This window comes from Monodon monoceros, unplaced genomic scaffold (assembly GCF_005190385.1).
Source record: "Monodon monoceros isolate NGI ecotype Baffin Bay Population unplaced genomic scaffold, NGI_Narwhal_1 Super_Scaffold_19, whole genome shotgun sequence".
In the NCBI taxonomy this organism is placed as follows: domain Eukaryota; kingdom Metazoa; phylum Chordata; class Mammalia; order Artiodactyla; family Monodontidae; genus Monodon; species Monodon monoceros.
In genome coordinates, this window is record NW_021703775.1 from 87136240 (window position 1) to 87153084 (window position 16845).

Below are 16845 nucleotides of genomic sequence, written 5' to 3' on the forward strand. Positions count from 1 at the left end.
GGTGGCCACCCCGCAGCCGTGTGGGGAGCGTGGGGAGCCTGGGCCCTGCGTGGGGAGCCCCAGGCGCCGGGTCTGGGAGAGCTTGGAGCGGGAGCTGGTGTGCCAGGTCCTTTCCAGACTTTCCTGCGGGAGCTTCCTCACCTCCCTGCTTGTTCTCTCCCGGGTCCCAGCACTGCTGTTTGGTCCGGCAGGCCCAGCTGGCAGGGGCCCCGGGACAGCGCTCGTGCCCGCCTGGTGCCCGGGCTGCTGAGGCGTGTCTCCACCTTCTGTCCAGGTTACCACTACAACGACCTCGTGTCCCCGCAGTACCTGAGCCTGATCGCCAATCTGTCGGGCTGCACGGCCCACAGGCGTGTCAACAACTGCTCGGACATGTGCTTCCACCAGAAGTACCGGACGCACGACGGCACCTGCAACAACCTGCAGCACCCGATGTGGGGCGCCTCGCTGACCGCCTTCGAGCGCCTGCTCAAGGCCGTGTACGAGAACGGCTTCAACACGCCCCGTGGCATCGACCCGGGCCGGCACTACCACGGGCACCCGCTGCCCATGCCCCGCCTGGTGTCCACGGCCCTCATCGGCACCGAGGCCATCACCCCGGACGAGCAGTTCACCCACATGCTCATGCAGTGGGGCCAGTTCCTGGACCACGACCTGGACTCCACGGTGGTGGCCCTGAGCCAGGCCCGCTTCTCTGACGGGCAGCACTGCAGCTCCACGTGTAGCAGCGACCCGCCCTGCTTCTCGGTGGCCATCCCCCCCGATGACCCGCGGGCGCGCAGCGGGGCGCGCTGCATGTTCTTCGTGCGCTCCAGCCCGGTGTGCGGCAGCGGCATGACGTCGCTGCTCATGAACTCCGTGTACCCCCGCGAGCAGATCAACCAGCTCACCTCTTACATCGACGCCTCCAACGTCTACGGCAGCTCCGAGCACGAGGCCCGCGCCATCCGCGACCTGGCCAGCCAGCGGGGCCTGCTGCGCCAGGGCATCGTGCAGCGCTCGGGCAAGCCGCTGCTGCCCTTTGCGGCCGGGCCGCCCACCGAGTGCATGCGCGACGAGAACGAGAGCCCCATCCCCTGCTTCCTGGCTGGCGACCACCGTGCCAACGAGCAGCTCGGCCTGACCAGCATGCACACGCTGTGGTTCCGCGAGCACAACCGCGTGGCCGCCGAGCTGCTGGCGCTGAACCCACACTGGGACGGCGACACCATCTACCACGAGGCCCGCAAGGTGGTAGGGGCACAGGTGCAGCACATCACCTACCGGCACTGGCTGCCCAAGGTGCTGGGCGAGGTGGGCATGAAGATGCTGGGCGAGTACCGTGGTTACGATCCGGGCGCCAACGCTGGCATCTCCAACGCCTTCGCCACGGCCGCCTTCCGGTTTGGGCACACTCTGGTCAACCCGCTGCTACAGCGGCTGGACGAGAACTTCCAGCCCGTGGCACACGGCCATGTGCCGCTGCACAAGGCCTTCTTCTCCCCGTTCCGCATCGTGAACGAGGGCGGCATCGACCCGCTGCTCCGCGGCCTGTTCGGCGTGCCGGGCAAGATGCGCGTGCCGTCCCAGCTGCTCAACACGGAGCTCACCGAGCGCCTCTTCTCCATGGCGCACACGGTAGCGCTGGACCTGGCCGCCATCAATATCCAGCGCGGTCGCGACCACGGCATCCCGCCCTACCACGACTACCGCGTCTACTGCAACCTGTCGGCCGCCCACACCTTCGAGGACCTGAAGAACGAGATCAGGAGCCCCGAGATCCGGGAGAAGCTGCAACGGTGGGTGTGGGGGGGCAGCCCAACGGGGTCGTGGCCCCTGGATTTGAATCTCTGTCTGTGCAGCCTCGGGGGCGGGGGGCACGTGGAGACGGGGAGGGGGCAGGTTGAGGCTTGACTTCAGAGATGAGGGGCCCTGTCCGGCGGGCCTGATGAGAGGGGTGCGGAGGGATGAGATCATCGGGCAGGACGAGACTGGCCCGCGGGCGCTTCGGGGAGGAGACCCTGCTGCAGCCTTGGGAGCCGGAGCGCCAGCCCTTGGCGCCGCAGGACGGGCGGGCCCCCAGCTATGAGGCTTTGTCCGGAGTCCTCTTCCTAAACCCGCTATCCCCCAGACCCGGGCCCGTCGCCACGTCCCCTGCACCCCCGTCCGTCACAGGCAGCAGTCTCCTCCCCCCTTCTGGGAGAGGGCTCACTGGGCCGGGGGCACGAAAGTGGAGGACGCCCAGCGCGCGGGGCAGGGCCCCTGGAGACCCCTGGGCAGCCCCTCCTCCGTGGGCCCGCAGAGGCCAAGGCCGGCCCTGTCAGGCCACGAGGGGCCGGGGTCTGGCGGGACGGGGCTTCCTGCCTGTAGCGGCTGCCTCCTCCCCAGAGTCTCTGCGTCCAGATCGCTGCTTAGACAGGGTCCTCACGACTCCCCCGCCCCCGCCCCTCTCGTGTCCAGTCTGCCCTGGCTCCTTAAGTCCTGTTTTTCTCGTTAATTGTTCCAGTCTCTCTGGGGGGGGGTCTTTAATGGAAATAACCACTCACTAGTTTTCCCACAAGGGTCCCCTGTGGCCCGCTGGTCACTGTGTACTTACAGTATGTTTTCCCATTTGAAAGAACGGCTTTAAAAAGGAAAAAATACTTTTCTGTAAAGGCCCACTTGGGTCATTTTCTGGACTCTCCCGCTCACTAAGAGGTAAATCGCTGATGCTTCAGTCACACGCTTAACACTGCTGTTCAGGCGTGTTCTCTTTAGGGCCTGGCCTGTGCCTTCCGGAGAAAATGACTTTTACTCGTAGTTTATCGCAGGTTGTGAATAAGTGAGCGCCATGCTCTACAGTTTAAGATGTTCCGGTGTTCGTATACATAACAGTGTCAGGTTGCCCGGTACATAAACGCACGCTCCCCCGGTACAGAGACCTTTGTGGCACGGGCTGCTCAGCTAGGGTGTGTGGACTGTCTGTATTCTTTATGCTTGAATATCCTCTGTTGTTCTTGTCCAGACTGACGAGATCACTTTCCCGGTGTTTCTTTCCTTTGCCCAGCGTCTGTCAAAGCCGTCTGCTCTCCAGCTCAGCGCTGCTGGGGGCTGGGGGCCCTGGACCTCGAGTTCCAGGGACCCTGGGGAGGCAGTCAGTGTGATCCACCCCCAGGAGAGTCACGCGTTTACCGGCTTCTGCGTCAGGCCTGACTCACCGAGTGGGGATGAGACAGGTGCCCGGGCAGAGTGACGACACGGGACAGTGGGTCCCAGCTGTGGGACAGTGACGCTGTCAGGGAAGAGAGGCTTTTAGACGGGGCTTAAGGGAGTGTGTGCTTGCACCTGTGTTAGTGACATCCGATCAGATCTTTCCATTTCTGGGTGCACAGCGAGGGGGAAGTGTGGCCTGTGCTGGGGGGCTGTGAGCAGGAGGGTGCCCTGCTTCGGTCTGGGGTCTGCGGGGCCCACCTGTGTGGCCAATCACCCAGGGGTGGGGGGCAGACGGAAGGGGGCCCTGCCCAGGAACGGGGTGTCTCCTTTGGGAAAAGCCCCTGCAGGCAGAGAACCAAACTCGCAAGGCTCTTTCTGTGTTTCCATCTGAACTAAAGTTCAGTGTGAATGTCCTCGAACTTGGATAAAGTTCAGTGTGAACGTCCTCGGACTTGGATAAAGTTCAGTGTGAGCGTCCTCGGACTTGGATAAAGTTCAGTGTGAACGTCCTCGGACTTGGATAAAGTTCAGTGTGAGCGTCCTCGGACTTGGATAAAGTTCAGTGTGAATGTCCTCGGACTGACTGCCCTTCCGGCAGCTTCGCGCTCACCCTGCTCCTGAGATGGGGAGCGCTGAGGACGGCCCGGCACGGCCCTGTCCGCAGTCAGCACCCCTAATCCAAGCACGTGGAAAAGGCGTCTCAGTTACAGGACGCACTTAAAAGGTCCAGTGGAGCTTTGGGTGGCAGCTGAAACTAAGCCATTACCATCTTCCCAGGGTGTCAGGAGAGATCAGATAAGAATGATGTTAGAGAAGTTGTCAGCTCTTTGCTTGGAAGCATTTATTTCTAAGGAATTGGAAGAATTTGATGAAAAAGTTTGTTCTTGAACATTCAGACCTTGCTGTCTTAGTCTTTTGTGCGATTCCTACTTAGTAAGTAGTTTCTTCAGAGCAAGTATGTTTTCAATGTATGGTAGAATCCCAGTATTGTTTTGAAAACGTGTCTTTAGCTGTGTGTGTAGCTTATTCTTCATATGTATCAATGACAAAAACACTGGAAGGGTTTACAGTAAATGTCAAGTTGTCTCTAAATAGTCAGGAAAGGTGTGGTTTTAATTTCCTTCCTTGTGTTTTCTTGGCTTCTCTAAGCTTTGTACAATAAATATACCTATGTGTGTGTTTTATCATGCGTATATAAACGGGAAATAGGAACATATCTCTAAAACATAATGGATAGATGCTTTAAAGAAATAAGGGGATTTTACTAAGTGAAGACCTGAATAACGTCAAATAATGACAAAGAAGCCACGAGGGTTTTATTTTCCGCTAGTTGCTGTGCTCTTCACCAGGTACGGCTTTGCTCAGTGAATTTAAGGCTCTGCTTGGTCTCATAGGTTGTACGGCTCCCCGCTCAACATCGACCTGTTTCCCGCCCTCATGGTGGAGGACCTGGTCCCCGGCAGCCGCCTGGGGCCTACCTTGATGTGTCTGCTGAGCACGCAGTTCAAGCGCTTACGGGACGGGGACAGGTAAGTGCAGACGCACCTGCTGCCAGGTGACTCGGTAGGTGGCCGTGTGCCGGGCAGTGCTTCTGGAAGTGGCCTGTGCTGGTCCATCAGAGGAGCTGCCCCTGGTGATGTCAGTGCAGATTTCTTGGTCTTTGTTTTTTGAGTGGCTCACAGTAACGTTTGAGTCCATTTTTAAGCGATAACCTAATTGAACCACTTACGTCTCATCGCTGGCGAAACTGAGTGTGAGGAATATTTTAACCAGCCCCCTGGGGCTTTTGCGTGTCGTGTTTTCCCTGAGCTTTGCTCTCGTTCTGGGGAACGCAGGTTGTGGTATGAGAACCCGGGGGTCTTCACCCCCGCCCAGCTCACGCAGATCAAGCAGACGTCGCTGGCCCGGATCGTGTGCGACAATTCAGACAACATCACGCGTGTGCAGAGGGACGTGTTCCGAGTGGCCGAGTTCCCCCACGGGTACAGCAGCTGTGACGAGATCCCCCGGCTGGACCTCCGCGTGTGGCAAGACTGCTGTGAAGGTGGGCGTCCCGGGGCCCTGCCGCTCACCGGGGTCCGTCCTCCTTCACCGACAGTTTGGGTGGAAGCTTAATGCCCGCTAACGCACGGGCTGGAATCAGCACAGCATTGAGAACACAAACAAAACAGACGGCTCTAGGGGGGTCGCTAAATTCTGGAGTATCCATACTGAGCAGTACTGTAGAACCTGAGGATAATTAAAGTCATGGTTTTGAAGAATTTGTAATGCCAAGAGATAGGAGTTAGTAATGAGAACTACTAAGTAAAAGAAACAGACAGCAAAACTTTAATGAGCTTAGCTCCCAGCTTTTCTTTAAAACCTATCACACGTCTGCATTTGATAGCCTGCCTGTCTGTCCCCGCAGATAAAATATGAACAAGAATCAGATCGCAAAGCTTGCCAGACATCAAATTTAACTTTAAAACTGCGTGCTGTGTGTTCTCAGTGTCCAGAAGAGCTTGTGTAAGCAGAGAAACGTGCTATAAAACACCTCCTGAGGAAGTGGAGGGTGTGACAGGCAGCTGCGCGGCGGCCTCACCCAGGCACCTGGGAGCCCGTGAAGGTGGCGGTGCCTGTCCTGCCGCCGCAGCTGTTTCTGGATGCGCTGTCCAGGCGGCTCCTACGCAGCATTCCCGAGCCGGGTCGTAGCTAATCTCGACTGCAGGTTCTCATTTGAACATAATTTTGGCTTTATTCCGACTGTGATCAGAGACCCAGGGAACATTGCAATGGGGGGAACATTGAGGACCCATTCTGGGTAAGCCCGCTCTTGTGGTGAGGAAATGGGGCCCCGAGCCTGGGGCAACACCACGGGCCACACAGCCCCTGCGGGTGCGGTGGACAAGGAGGGCCCAGAGCCCCGGCCCCCGGCCCTCCACCTTCGGCTGGCGATGCCCGTGGACACCAGGTGCAGAAACCAGATTTCTTTTGCACCTCGTTATTTCCGCAGGAATAGCCCTGGCCAGGTTGTTCTCGCTAGTAATTAATTTTAATGAGCTGTTATTTTCACTAGTAAGTATTGAAATCTGGGTTGATGCACGTTCTGTGTGTGAGTGAGCGTGTCTGATGTGATTCTGTGTCTGTGGCTTCTCTCTGTGCATATGTATGATGTGCGTAACTAATGCATGGAATACATAATATGTTAAATATATATATAATGAATACGATTTGCAACATTGTAGGAGAATTCACATAAATATTAAAATTTTGCTCGCTACATGCCCAAGTTTCCAAAGCATTAATTTCTCATTTTTATAGCTGTTGGGAACTTGGGGTTTTTTTTTCGATTTTTAAAAAAAATATTCTGACTAGTATATTAAGGTCGCAACAGTTTTCCACACACATGGCAGAGAATTTGATTCTTGTGTTTGCAGTTGTTCTCTTTGAAAATCATTGGAAAAAGCCAGTCTTTCTTTTCAGTTACAGAATCTTCATTTTCTGATAACTTTACCAGATAGATTCCCTGTAGCTGCTTAGAAAGGAACAGAGACAGGTTTTCTGGTTTTTGCTCCAGAAGCCCGAAGTCCTCTGAGAGCCTGAGTCTTGGATCCAGGCTCTGTCGTCTGTGCCACAGCCCAGAGCTAGAGCCTGAGTCTTGGATCCAGGCTCTGTCGTCTGTGCCACAGCCCAGAGCCTTTTCTTACTTCAGCTGGACAGTCAGAGGCTTACGCACTTGATGCAGTTTCCGACATCCTTTCTTCTGGATTCTTTTCCTCTTAGAAATAGCAGGCATAGCCCTCAGCTGACAAAACTTAAAGAATGCTCTATAAGCTTTATCTGTTTTTATTTTAGTCCAGAAGCCATATCTAAAAAGTGGCAGAAAAAAAAGAGTTATGGTTTGACAGAACCAAATGTCGGTAGCTGTTATCGACACCTCAGTGTTTATAAAAGACTCACTTACGGGCTTCCCTGGTGGCGCAGTGGTTGAGAGTCCGCCTGCCGATGCAGGGGACACGGGTTCGTGCCCTGGTCCGGGAAGATCCCACATGCCGCGGAGCGGCTGGGCCCGTGAGCCATGGCCACTGAGCCTGCGCGTCCGGAGCCTGGGCTCCGCAACGGGAGAGGCCACAGCAGTGAGAGGCCCGTGTACCGCAAAAAAAAGACTCAACCCAAACTTTCTTAAGCTTCATCTCTTAATTGTATATTTGTTTAATCCAAGTACGAAACCTGCACACGTGAGAAACCTAAGAAGCTGCCCTTGGGAGGATGCGTGTCTTTTTCTCTTGAGCAAAGTCAGGAATTTCAGCTTCTCTGTGAGGACTGATGTGTCACGGAGAGGAAGACACACACATGCACACACTTTTGAGATCACTGTAGAAGTCACTGAAATAGTGCCAACAACTCCCGTGTGGGCAGCACAGCAGGCGCATGCCCCACCCGGAGGAGGGTGTTGTCGGGGGTGGGGGGAGCACTGGGGTCGGGGGGCTCCAGGCCGCTCACGTGGGGAGGGGAGGGGAAGGGGAGTGGGGACGGTGCCTCCAGCGCTGCCGACCTGAGCGCCCAGCGTGTCCTGCGGGAAGGACAGTGATACTTGCCGAACTGTTCTTAACGTCCCCTTCGTGGGACTCGAGACCCTAACGTGTCTGCGCTTTGCCCGCAGACTGCAGAACCCGGGGACAGTTCAACGCATTTTCCTACCACTTCCGAGGCAGGCGGTCCCTTGAATTCAGCTACCGGGAGGACGAGCCAGCCACGGATGCGGGGCCTGGGAAGATGCCAAGGTACGGCCGAGCCACGCCGGGACCTGGGACCGTGCACCCTGCCAGCTGGCCCTTGGGTGTCTGTGGGGGGTGTGCCTCAAGGGCACCCATGCAGCCACTCCACGCGCCCCACCCTCGGGCCCGGGAGCCGCACATCCTTGGCTGTGTCCTGAGTCTCCCTTGCTTCTCCCAAGCAGAGCCGGGATGCCCGGGACGAGGCCCAGTAACGCCTCGGCCACCGCCTTTGAGCGCCCACCAGTAGCAGGGACAAGCGACTTCCGGGAGTTTGTCCTGGAGATGCAGAAGACCATCAGGGACCTCAGGAAGCAGGTTGGGCGTCCCCATCCTCACCTGCCCGGCCCCTCTCCACCCTTGGGCCCGGTGTGCGTTTCTCCTGTGACGGTGAAGGGAAGGTGCTGCCCACATACCCCTGGTCCTCGGCCCGGGAGCCTCCAGGGAGGTCACTTTTGTCTCTGCCCTTCTTTCTGGCTTGGCTCCAGCTGGGCCGCGTTGAGCTGCCTTTGGACCTCCTGGGACCGGGGACCCTCGGCCGTGGGCTGCCCACTGGCGCGTTGGGTGAGGGGCGCGGATTCCCCCCGAACACTGGCTGTGAGGGGCTCCGGGTCAGGGCCACGCAGAATTCAAACCTCAAGTCCTGCCCAAAGCCTCCTCTTCAGGGATGACTGTTAAACCTCTGCTCCCAGGGGGGATCAGGAGGTTTTGATGGAAGTCGGGTCCCCTTGGGTGCCAGAAGGGCACTGGCACATCCGTACTCCGGGGCTCTTCCCTGGGGGTCTGCAGGGTTTGCAGACCTCCGCACCCCGCCCCTGCCATGTCTGCACGGGGGTCTCAGTGTGATGTCACCTAAGTGGGAGTGAAGAGTGAGATCTCAGGTTAACGGGACGCATGCAGAGGGTGCCAGTGAGAAGGGCTTCTGATGCTGTGGAACATTACAGAGACAGGCCTGCGAGTGGGGGATCTGTGGTGCAGGCCACGTCCTGCTTCTGGGGGTCTCAGTCCGCGGGCTTGGAAGACGTTTGTATCTTCCAGGGAGAAGTGCGCCGGCTGCTCTGCATCTGCTCTGTGCTTGCCCTGTAGCTTCTCCCGCCTAGGGGTCTGGGGACAGAGTTGACAGCCTCAGGTGCTAACAGACTCGCCACGGTTGGGGGGGGGCGGGGGGAGGGCTGGCCTGCCCCAGCTGGCCTCCCGTTGGGTTCGGGGCCCGGACAAGAAGCCCTTTGCCTGGAGCTGGAGACAGAAAACCCAAGCAGACCCTGAGCTGACCACACAGCATGCCCAGGGTGGGGCTGCACCCTCGGATGAGTGTCCAGGGCCAGACGGCTGACCCCTGACCCCTGAGAGTCCACAGGGAGCGGCAGAGAGGCCTGGTCGCTCTGCACACATGGGTCAGGCTGACCAGAGATGGGGGATGCAGGACGGGGCGGTGAGAGGCTGGCCACCCCACGCCCGGCGGTGCCCATCCCACACCTTGTTTGTGAGTCAGTTGAGACTCGGAAAACCCGAACGATGGTGGGCTAAATAAACGAGGTGGAAGTTTACTTTCCTCTCACGTATCCCAGAGGGAAATGGGCCGGGGCTGCCAGACCCTCCACGGTGCAGAGGCCCCAGGGTTTCCAGCCCCCGCCACCCTGTCAGCACCTCCCTCCCAGCAAGAGGGTGGCCCCAAGCTGGGGCCGGTGTGCGTCGGGGTCAGCAGCCGGTCACAGCCCAGAGCTCCTTTGAGAAGCTGGTGCAGAATGCTCTCGTCACCCAGTCCTGTGTCGGCACTCTCTTTGCTTCTTTCTAAGGTTTCTCTTCTCTTCTTTACCGACTACTCACCGAACTTACAGTCCGTGCACTTCTGGCCTCAGACACGCGGAGGTCAGGCTGTTGTCATGGAGCTTTTGGACAAACAGCTACCAGCTGCCTAACGAGTAAATCTGAGGTTCCAGGAAAGTGCTTTAGACATTCACCTCGGTCCCCGTTCGTCGTGAGGCATCGTTTCAAGTGAGGGAGCAGGTGCGCGGTACCCAAGCTGCCCGCTGCGTCCCGGTGACCAGCGCTTCTGCTCTGCCGCAGATAAAGAAACTCGAGTCTCGGCTCAGCACCGAGTGCGTGGATGCAGACGGCAGCTCGCGCGCGGACGGTACCACATGGAAACGGGATCCCTGCACCGTCTGTGAATGCCGCGTGAGTGTGGATGCCGCCGGGGACCCGGGCAGGCAGCAGGGCCGTCAGGGCGCTCAGCTGTGGGGTCCCCTCCCACGTCCCTTGAGAACTCAGGGCTCTTCCCCCAGAGCCGTTGCTGAAGGTCGACACGGACATCACTGCCCCTGGTCAGCGCGGGGCTGTCCACACTGTTCTCGGTCCTGGAGCAAGTGGACTGAGGGGGCAGTGGTGGCCGCAGGGGAGAGGGGCCTGGCCGCTGCCCAGGCTGGGCGGGAGTTTTGGGGCGGGGTTGGGAGCCAGGACGGGAGGACAGCAGGCGGGTCGGTGCACATGGGGAGGGGACTTCGTCCCCTGGCCCTGGAGGAGCAGGGGTCCGTCCTGTGTCCCTGGTGGTTGTCAGGTTTGGGCAGAGCCCTGTCCTCCCAACTCCTCTCTAGCCGGACCTCCTCCTGGTTGACACCCAGGGACGTGATCCCGGGTTCCCCAGTGGGAGGTCAGAGCTGGGGGTGGGGTGAGATGCAGGGGCCGGGACCCCAGGACTGACGGGCTCGGGCGCCGTCTCTCCTCCAGGACGGGCAGGTCACCTGCTTCGTGGAGACTTGTCAGCCGGCTGATTGTCCAGCACCTGTGAGGGTCGGCGGGGCCTGCTGTCCTGTCTGCCCGGGAGACTCCATGGGGAAGAAGCCCTGAGTGCCTCTGAGCCCTGAGCTTCCCCCTTGTCCCCTGGAGAGCGAGGCCGGAACGGGCAGTGCAGGGGACACGGCACAGCGAGGCCGGGACGTCTCGGGGCCACGGCACGGAGCCATGTCGGAACTCGCCCAGGGGGCTTAGGCCGGAGTGCTCGCCAACAGACCACGGAGCAGACACGTGTCCTAACTTCATGTTAGACTTCTCAGGTTTTTATTTAATTTTTTCTAAATGAAAAATTGGTGCTACTATTAAATTGCACGATTAAATCATTTAGGCTCCTAACTTGATTTCACCTAATGTCACCGTTTCTTCTCAACTGAAAGTTAGTCCCGCCTGGTTCTGGTACCAGGAGCTTGCAGAGTGGAGCCACCAGAGGAGGGACACGGGATTGGAAAGAAAATCAGTCTCTGGCACATGGAGCAGTGTCTGCGGAGCGTGTTGGGTGACTGGTCTGGGCAGTGAGCACATCCCCCCAGCCCCGGCCCTCGGCAGCTCCCAGGGCATCACCTGGGCCCACAGGGCGGATGACCCCGCCGCCTGGAGCAGCAGCCCGTCCTGCGGCTCCCGACTCCTTCGCCCGGGATTGGAAGGTTTTTCAGCCGCGTTTAGAACAGGTCTGCATTCACCTGTAACTTGCACGCACGCTGGCTGGTGTGGACCAGATGTGAAAACCCTCCGCTCCACACCACGGTACCTACTGACCTGCGCGGCCAGCGTTAGCCACGGCCAGCGCGTGCTCTGTCCCACCAGAGCCCACGGGAGGGCCACAGTGCTCTAGATTCTTCTTCCAACGGGAGGATTTCGAATGTTGGGAACTTTCTCACTTCAGGTTGTGTGAGTACATTGAAGAAAAACAACCAATCCCTATACCTCATTTCTGTTTCACAGCGTGTGATGTTTGATGAAATTTCGCCCATGCTTTAGTTTTAGATACATCAGAAAAATCATTTCCACTCTGCAAAAGTTCTTGTAGGATTCAGTGAAAAGCAACTTCCATACCTCATGGTCTCCGTCTTTTTAACTGACCAAAAACCTCCCGTCTTGTTCCAAATACAAAGTGGTCTGTGTTCTGAGAAACATGTCCCTGGACGTCCTGCTCAGTTCCGCAGACCTGAGTGTCCACAGCGAACCGGGTCCTGTGCTGGGCGCGGATACAGCACCCACCTGCCCTTCCCACAGGAGACCCTCGAGGACCCCGGCCGTGTCGGTCCGAGGGGCCAAAGCCTGTGGCCCGTGCGGAGCTCATCACGGGATGGGGGAGGGGAGGCAGGGCTCCCGCCAGCATCCAGCAGGTAGTGGGCAGTTTGAAAGCCTGGTTTCAGCCCAGCACAGGCCTCCTTCCCGGCCACAGGAGACCCCAGTGCCTGCCCTGCTAACATTCCAGCCCGAGGACTCGACAGCAGCTTACACACGGTCGGCTTGAAGTCTGTCCTCACACATCACTAAGTGATCAGTAAAAACTCCAGCGTTTCACGGGCATGGGACTTCTTTTGAACTAATAACTCACACTGAATAGATAACCAAATCTTGGAACCAATCTCTATAAGCAGAAAACGGATAACTTTGTCTGAAAGTTGATGGCTATGTAAGTTGCTCAGGTATAAAATCCCGCCTTCTGGAGTGTTTTGGTGTCTGAAGGTGCCCGGGAGGTTTATCTGTGGTTTCACGCAGAGGGTGGGTTTAGACAGGCAGCCTAGCACGGCGTTGTCTAGCCCAACGGGAGGCTGACTGTGATTCACAGAGAAGTTCTGCGGTTGCGGTTGCAATTGGAACGTCTGCAGAATCGGCCTTTTGATGAGGTGGTGGGAGGGGCCTGGACACGCCTCCAGCCCCGTGGGGAGCTGCGTGTACATATTCCCTTACTTTTCTAACCCTTTGCCAGGAGCAAGTGCCTTTCTTCTGTTCATTGTGATCAGTCCGTCACCAAAGAGCCGTTTGCACTATGTAACGATGCCTTTCAGTTCCAATAAATGGGCCACATTTTCAAACGGAGAATGGGTGTTCTTCTTTTCATGAGCCGATCCCAGAGGCGGGTCCCCGGGGGAGCCCAGGGTCTCTGCATGGACCACCATTCATAGAAAAAAATGAAAAAGGAAGAAAAACAAGGGGATTAGTTAAATGGAGGCTGTCCTCCCCTGTGGCTGGGATGCTGTCCTGTGGACAGAGCTGACCTCTGTGTTGTGAATTTTGGGCAGGTTGGGGGCGAGCTCCCAGGAGAAACCTCCAGCCCCTACCCCACCCCCAAGGTTTCTGGCTCTGTGGCCAGAAACGTGTGACCGTGTGATGACAGCTTTCCAGCCCCTGGTGCCCTGGGTCCAGGCAGGAGAGAGGATGCCGTCCTGAAGGGACCTGGAAGGGATGTGAGGGTGTCTTTGCAGGAGCTGGAAAAATCATGGCTCTTTATGGAGTTATCACAAGAAGAAAATTGAAAGGGAAAAATTCAGTACTGAAGTTTTTGAATTTGCCAAATCAGTTCAAAATTTGTGATGAGACACTTGATCTTTCACGATCCTGCCTCACTGCAGGCAATGCTGAACCTGAATCGTCTGGTGCTGGCTGTCCTGGGGAGCTCGCCCCGGTCACAGGGGAAGCTGAGGGATCGCGCGGAACGACTCGAGCAGCTGTCTTTTCTTCGAGTGACAGATGTCGTGTTACGTACGTTTTTGTGTAACATGAATAAGCTGCTCCATGTAGTGTTGGGTACTTGAGGATCCCCATGAGCTGGAGCTCGGGAAGCAGGTACCCAGGTAGAGTGGCTACAGAAGGGCATATGGGCCGCAGGTTGATAGAAAGACTGGACGATGTGGAGGCCAGGCTGTGGACCCGGAAACGGGCCTGCCTGGACTTCCTCTCCCTCCCCCAAGACCCAAGACCAGCACCTGTGCCATGTGCCGGCCACACCTGGCGTGCTGACCGCACCTGGGATGGATGGCGGCCCCCTGGCCCATGGAAAGACCATCAGTCAGTCTGAGCTGGGGGGTGGGAGAGAGCAGTCCCCCTTCGGCCAGATTCTGAGCAGGCACGGTGCCCTGACCACCTCCCCAGGGGACCCAGGGTCCACAGTCCATTCCACTCGGCTGGAGGCCGCCTCTGCCAGAGGCTGGGGCCCGAGGTGCAGAGGTTCATGTCACCTGGCCCACCTGCAGCTCACCCGCTCTCCACCCCTCGGTCAACAAAAGACAAATTAAATGAGGCGCTTTCTTGGTCAGAGGTTGACCCAGGTCAACACAGGTCCGGGCATCCTGTACCATTTCAGTTGAAATGAAATGGATGATGTAAAGTTGGCGAAAAGCGTTTGTATCTTGCTTTAGAAAATGAGGAGAGGAGGAAAATGGTGCAGATGAACCGGTCTGCAGGGCAGAAATAGAGACGCATGTAGAGAACAAACATGGACACCAAGGGTAGAAAGCGGGGCGGGGGAGGGTAGTGGGGGTGGGATGAACTGGGAGATTGGGATTGACGTGTATACGCTATTATGTATAAAATAGATAACTAATAAGAACGTGGTGTATAAAAAAATAAACTTCAAAAAAAAAGAAAATGAGAGAGATTGATATAAAAACAATCAAGAGAGGTATTCTGAGATAATTACGGTAAAACCTAATTTCTTGATCTTGGTGCTTTTCATGAGTTTCTTTACAATAATTTATTAAGCTGTCGGTTTACTTTTAGGTAATTTTTTGTGTATTTTATTTCATAATAAAAATCTGAAGTCATTAGAAAGATATTTAAAAATTAAGCAGTTTTAACAGTTGGGGAGCAGGGAGATAATATGGGACCTCTCTGTACCTTCCTCTCAATTTTGTTGTAAGCCTAAAACTGCCCTTAAAAAAATAAAGTCTTATTTAAAGGAAAAATGAGGAGAATGTATGGAAACATTCCTTGTGCCTTCTTAAAATATTCACACCTGTTTCCTGTGGGCAAAATTATGTGCTCAGTGACATAAATAGTTGTGTTTTGTTTGCCAAATGATTTGCCAAAAGATTCTTCCTTATATGTATATGCATAGCTGATTCACTTTGTCGTAAAGCAGAAACTAACACACCATTGTAAAGCAATTATACTCCAATAAAGGTGTTTTTTTAAAAAAAGAAGGATTCTTCCTTGTGCTTAGAGAATGACCCAAAAGCAATTTTTAAAAAAAGCATTTTCTGGCAGAGTTTCAGGAAGTCATCTGAGTATGTTTTTTCTGGTTTTACCACCGCATCACCATCCACAGCTGTAGCCATGAGACCCTAGAACCTTGGAGACAGATGGGGGAGCAGGACGGAGCACGTCAGCGATTGGGGTGCGGAGTCCTCTGTCCCCGAAGCCACCAGAGCCTTGCATTTCCCAAATGCCCACCATGGACTGTTGGGAGCCTCGGCTTGAACAGCTAAATGGGTTGTCCTGTAATTGCAGGAGAGGGGAAATGGGTCTAGAGGCGGGGGACCTGCACCAGGCCACCCGCAAGTGGAGGGCAGCCCTGGGGCCCCCTGCAGCCAGCTTATCCCAGGCCTGTGTCTGTCCTGTCCGGTAGGCTCCTCTGAAAAGGCTCCTTACCGCTGTGCGTCCCTTTGGGCTGCCATCCTGTTTTCTTTAAGCGGCTACTTTGACAAAGGCCCTGAACAGACCACGTTCCTGCTTCCTCAGGTATGGAGTGTTAAGGTTTCATGCTTGAAATCTTCTAATTGTGGATTTGCCTTCTTTTATGCTAATGGTAACAAATACTCTCAGACCCCAAACCTGGAGGCGTTGACAGGGAAGCAGCATGTTTGAAGCTGGAAGGTTCCAGAGGCTCTAGTGGTGCCTATTTTAATGTTTGTGGGATTTGTGGAAAATAGCTCAGTCGTATTTGCTCTTTCAGTGTCTGGATTTCTTTCTCCAGGGACGGGGTCTCCAGAGGAAGGAAGGCCGCCAGAACGTCTCCGTGGTCTTTCCCACAGCAGCCTTACCTCCTGCTGTAAACGTTTCCCTAACTTAACAGAGTGATCTCGAAGTCAGGCTTTTTTCCCATTATAACTCTGAACATCAGCCTGATGCTGGTCTAGTCGGCTCTGCCAGGAAGCCCCGTTTTTCAGAAATAGCTTCTCTATGGGCACTTTGGTGTTAGTGGGGAGGGAGGGGACTGTCCCTTTGTCGCTTGCAGGGACTGTTCAAGGGTAGAACGGTGAGTCCGGTGTGGCTTTTCTGTGCGGGAGGTTTGGGGAAGGAGAGGGGTAGGAATCTTCTGATTTTCATTATAACCTCCTTTCCTTTTCCAACATTGAGCATAATCTTAAGTATCATGGAAAATGTTATTTTTGATGTGTTTTATCAAAATCGAATCTCTCTGTAATGGTTATTAACCCTCGATTGAAAGCCCTAAACTTCGGAGCTGCATGACGTCATTGTTACATGCTTTTCCCATTAGCTTCATCCTTCCTGGCACCCAGACGAATTCTCCTGTTGTTCTATCTTTGAGCAAAGCAAATCAGGGCACACAAACAGAGCCTCTGCTGGACGACTTAATTTGCAGCTGTTCTCACAGGAAATCCCTGGAAAACATTGGTGTTTGTGTTCGTTAAAAATTACGGCACCAGAAATTAACTCGGAGAGTAGCCACGGTCACCATTTCTTGTAATCGTGATTCAGCGTGAGTAAAGTGAGAGGGGACGGGATGCTGGTGCCGCCTTGGCCGTGTGTCCGCGGAACATCTCAGCCGGGCTGGGTCTCGCCTCTGCTGCCCGTGGCCCCACAGAAGTCGGGAATCGTGGACCCAAGGCTCAAACCCACTTCTTCTGACAGTAAGGCCAGTACTTTTCTCATTTCACCAAACTTAGAGAAAATGAACACCTACGTTGAATTAACACTTTGATTCATGCTGTGCTTCACCCAAGGTGCTGCTAGAAATGCCTGATTCATTGAATGTTCCTCCCGTGGGGGGACGACATTCTGTAACTTCGGGAATCTGAATGCTTGAAATACGGTTTCCTGTTTGCGCTGAACTACAATCCTAACCACGCTTTCATTTGCTTACGAAGACCGTGCGCTCGGGGCCGTCCGTGCGCGTGTGCGCGTGCGCGTGCGTACACTGCGCTCGGGGCCGTCCGTG

At 55.7% G+C, this 16845-nt stretch overlaps 1 protein-coding gene across 5 annotated transcripts in view; it reads left to right on the top strand.

The window, feature by feature from the left end:
- PXDN (peroxidasin) overlaps positions 1–14167 on the top strand; it is a 67292-nt gene extending 53125 nt beyond the window's left edge. The window contains exons 17-24 of one of the 5 annotated variants that reach the window (XR_003794929.1): positions 275–1778; positions 4566–4700; positions 5007–5215; positions 7814–7934; positions 8111–8243; positions 9993–10103; positions 10653–10978; positions 11096–14167. Coding sequence is in view for 3 of the 5 variants with exons in the window: in XM_029232144.1 (XP_029087977.1) it covers positions 275–1778; positions 4566–4700; positions 5007–5215; positions 7814–7934; positions 8111–8603 (2462 nt within the window). In the remaining 2 variants the exon portion in view is untranslated. Of the gene's footprint in view, positions 1–274; positions 1779–4565; positions 4701–5006; positions 5216–7813; positions 7935–8110; positions 8604–9721; positions 9920–9992; positions 10104–10652 lie in introns of those variants that run through there. The other 4 variants (XR_003794930.1, XM_029232145.1, XM_029232146.1 and 1 more) reach the window with 4 other exon arrangements.
- The last annotated feature ends 2678 nt before the right edge of the window (positions 14168–16845 follow it).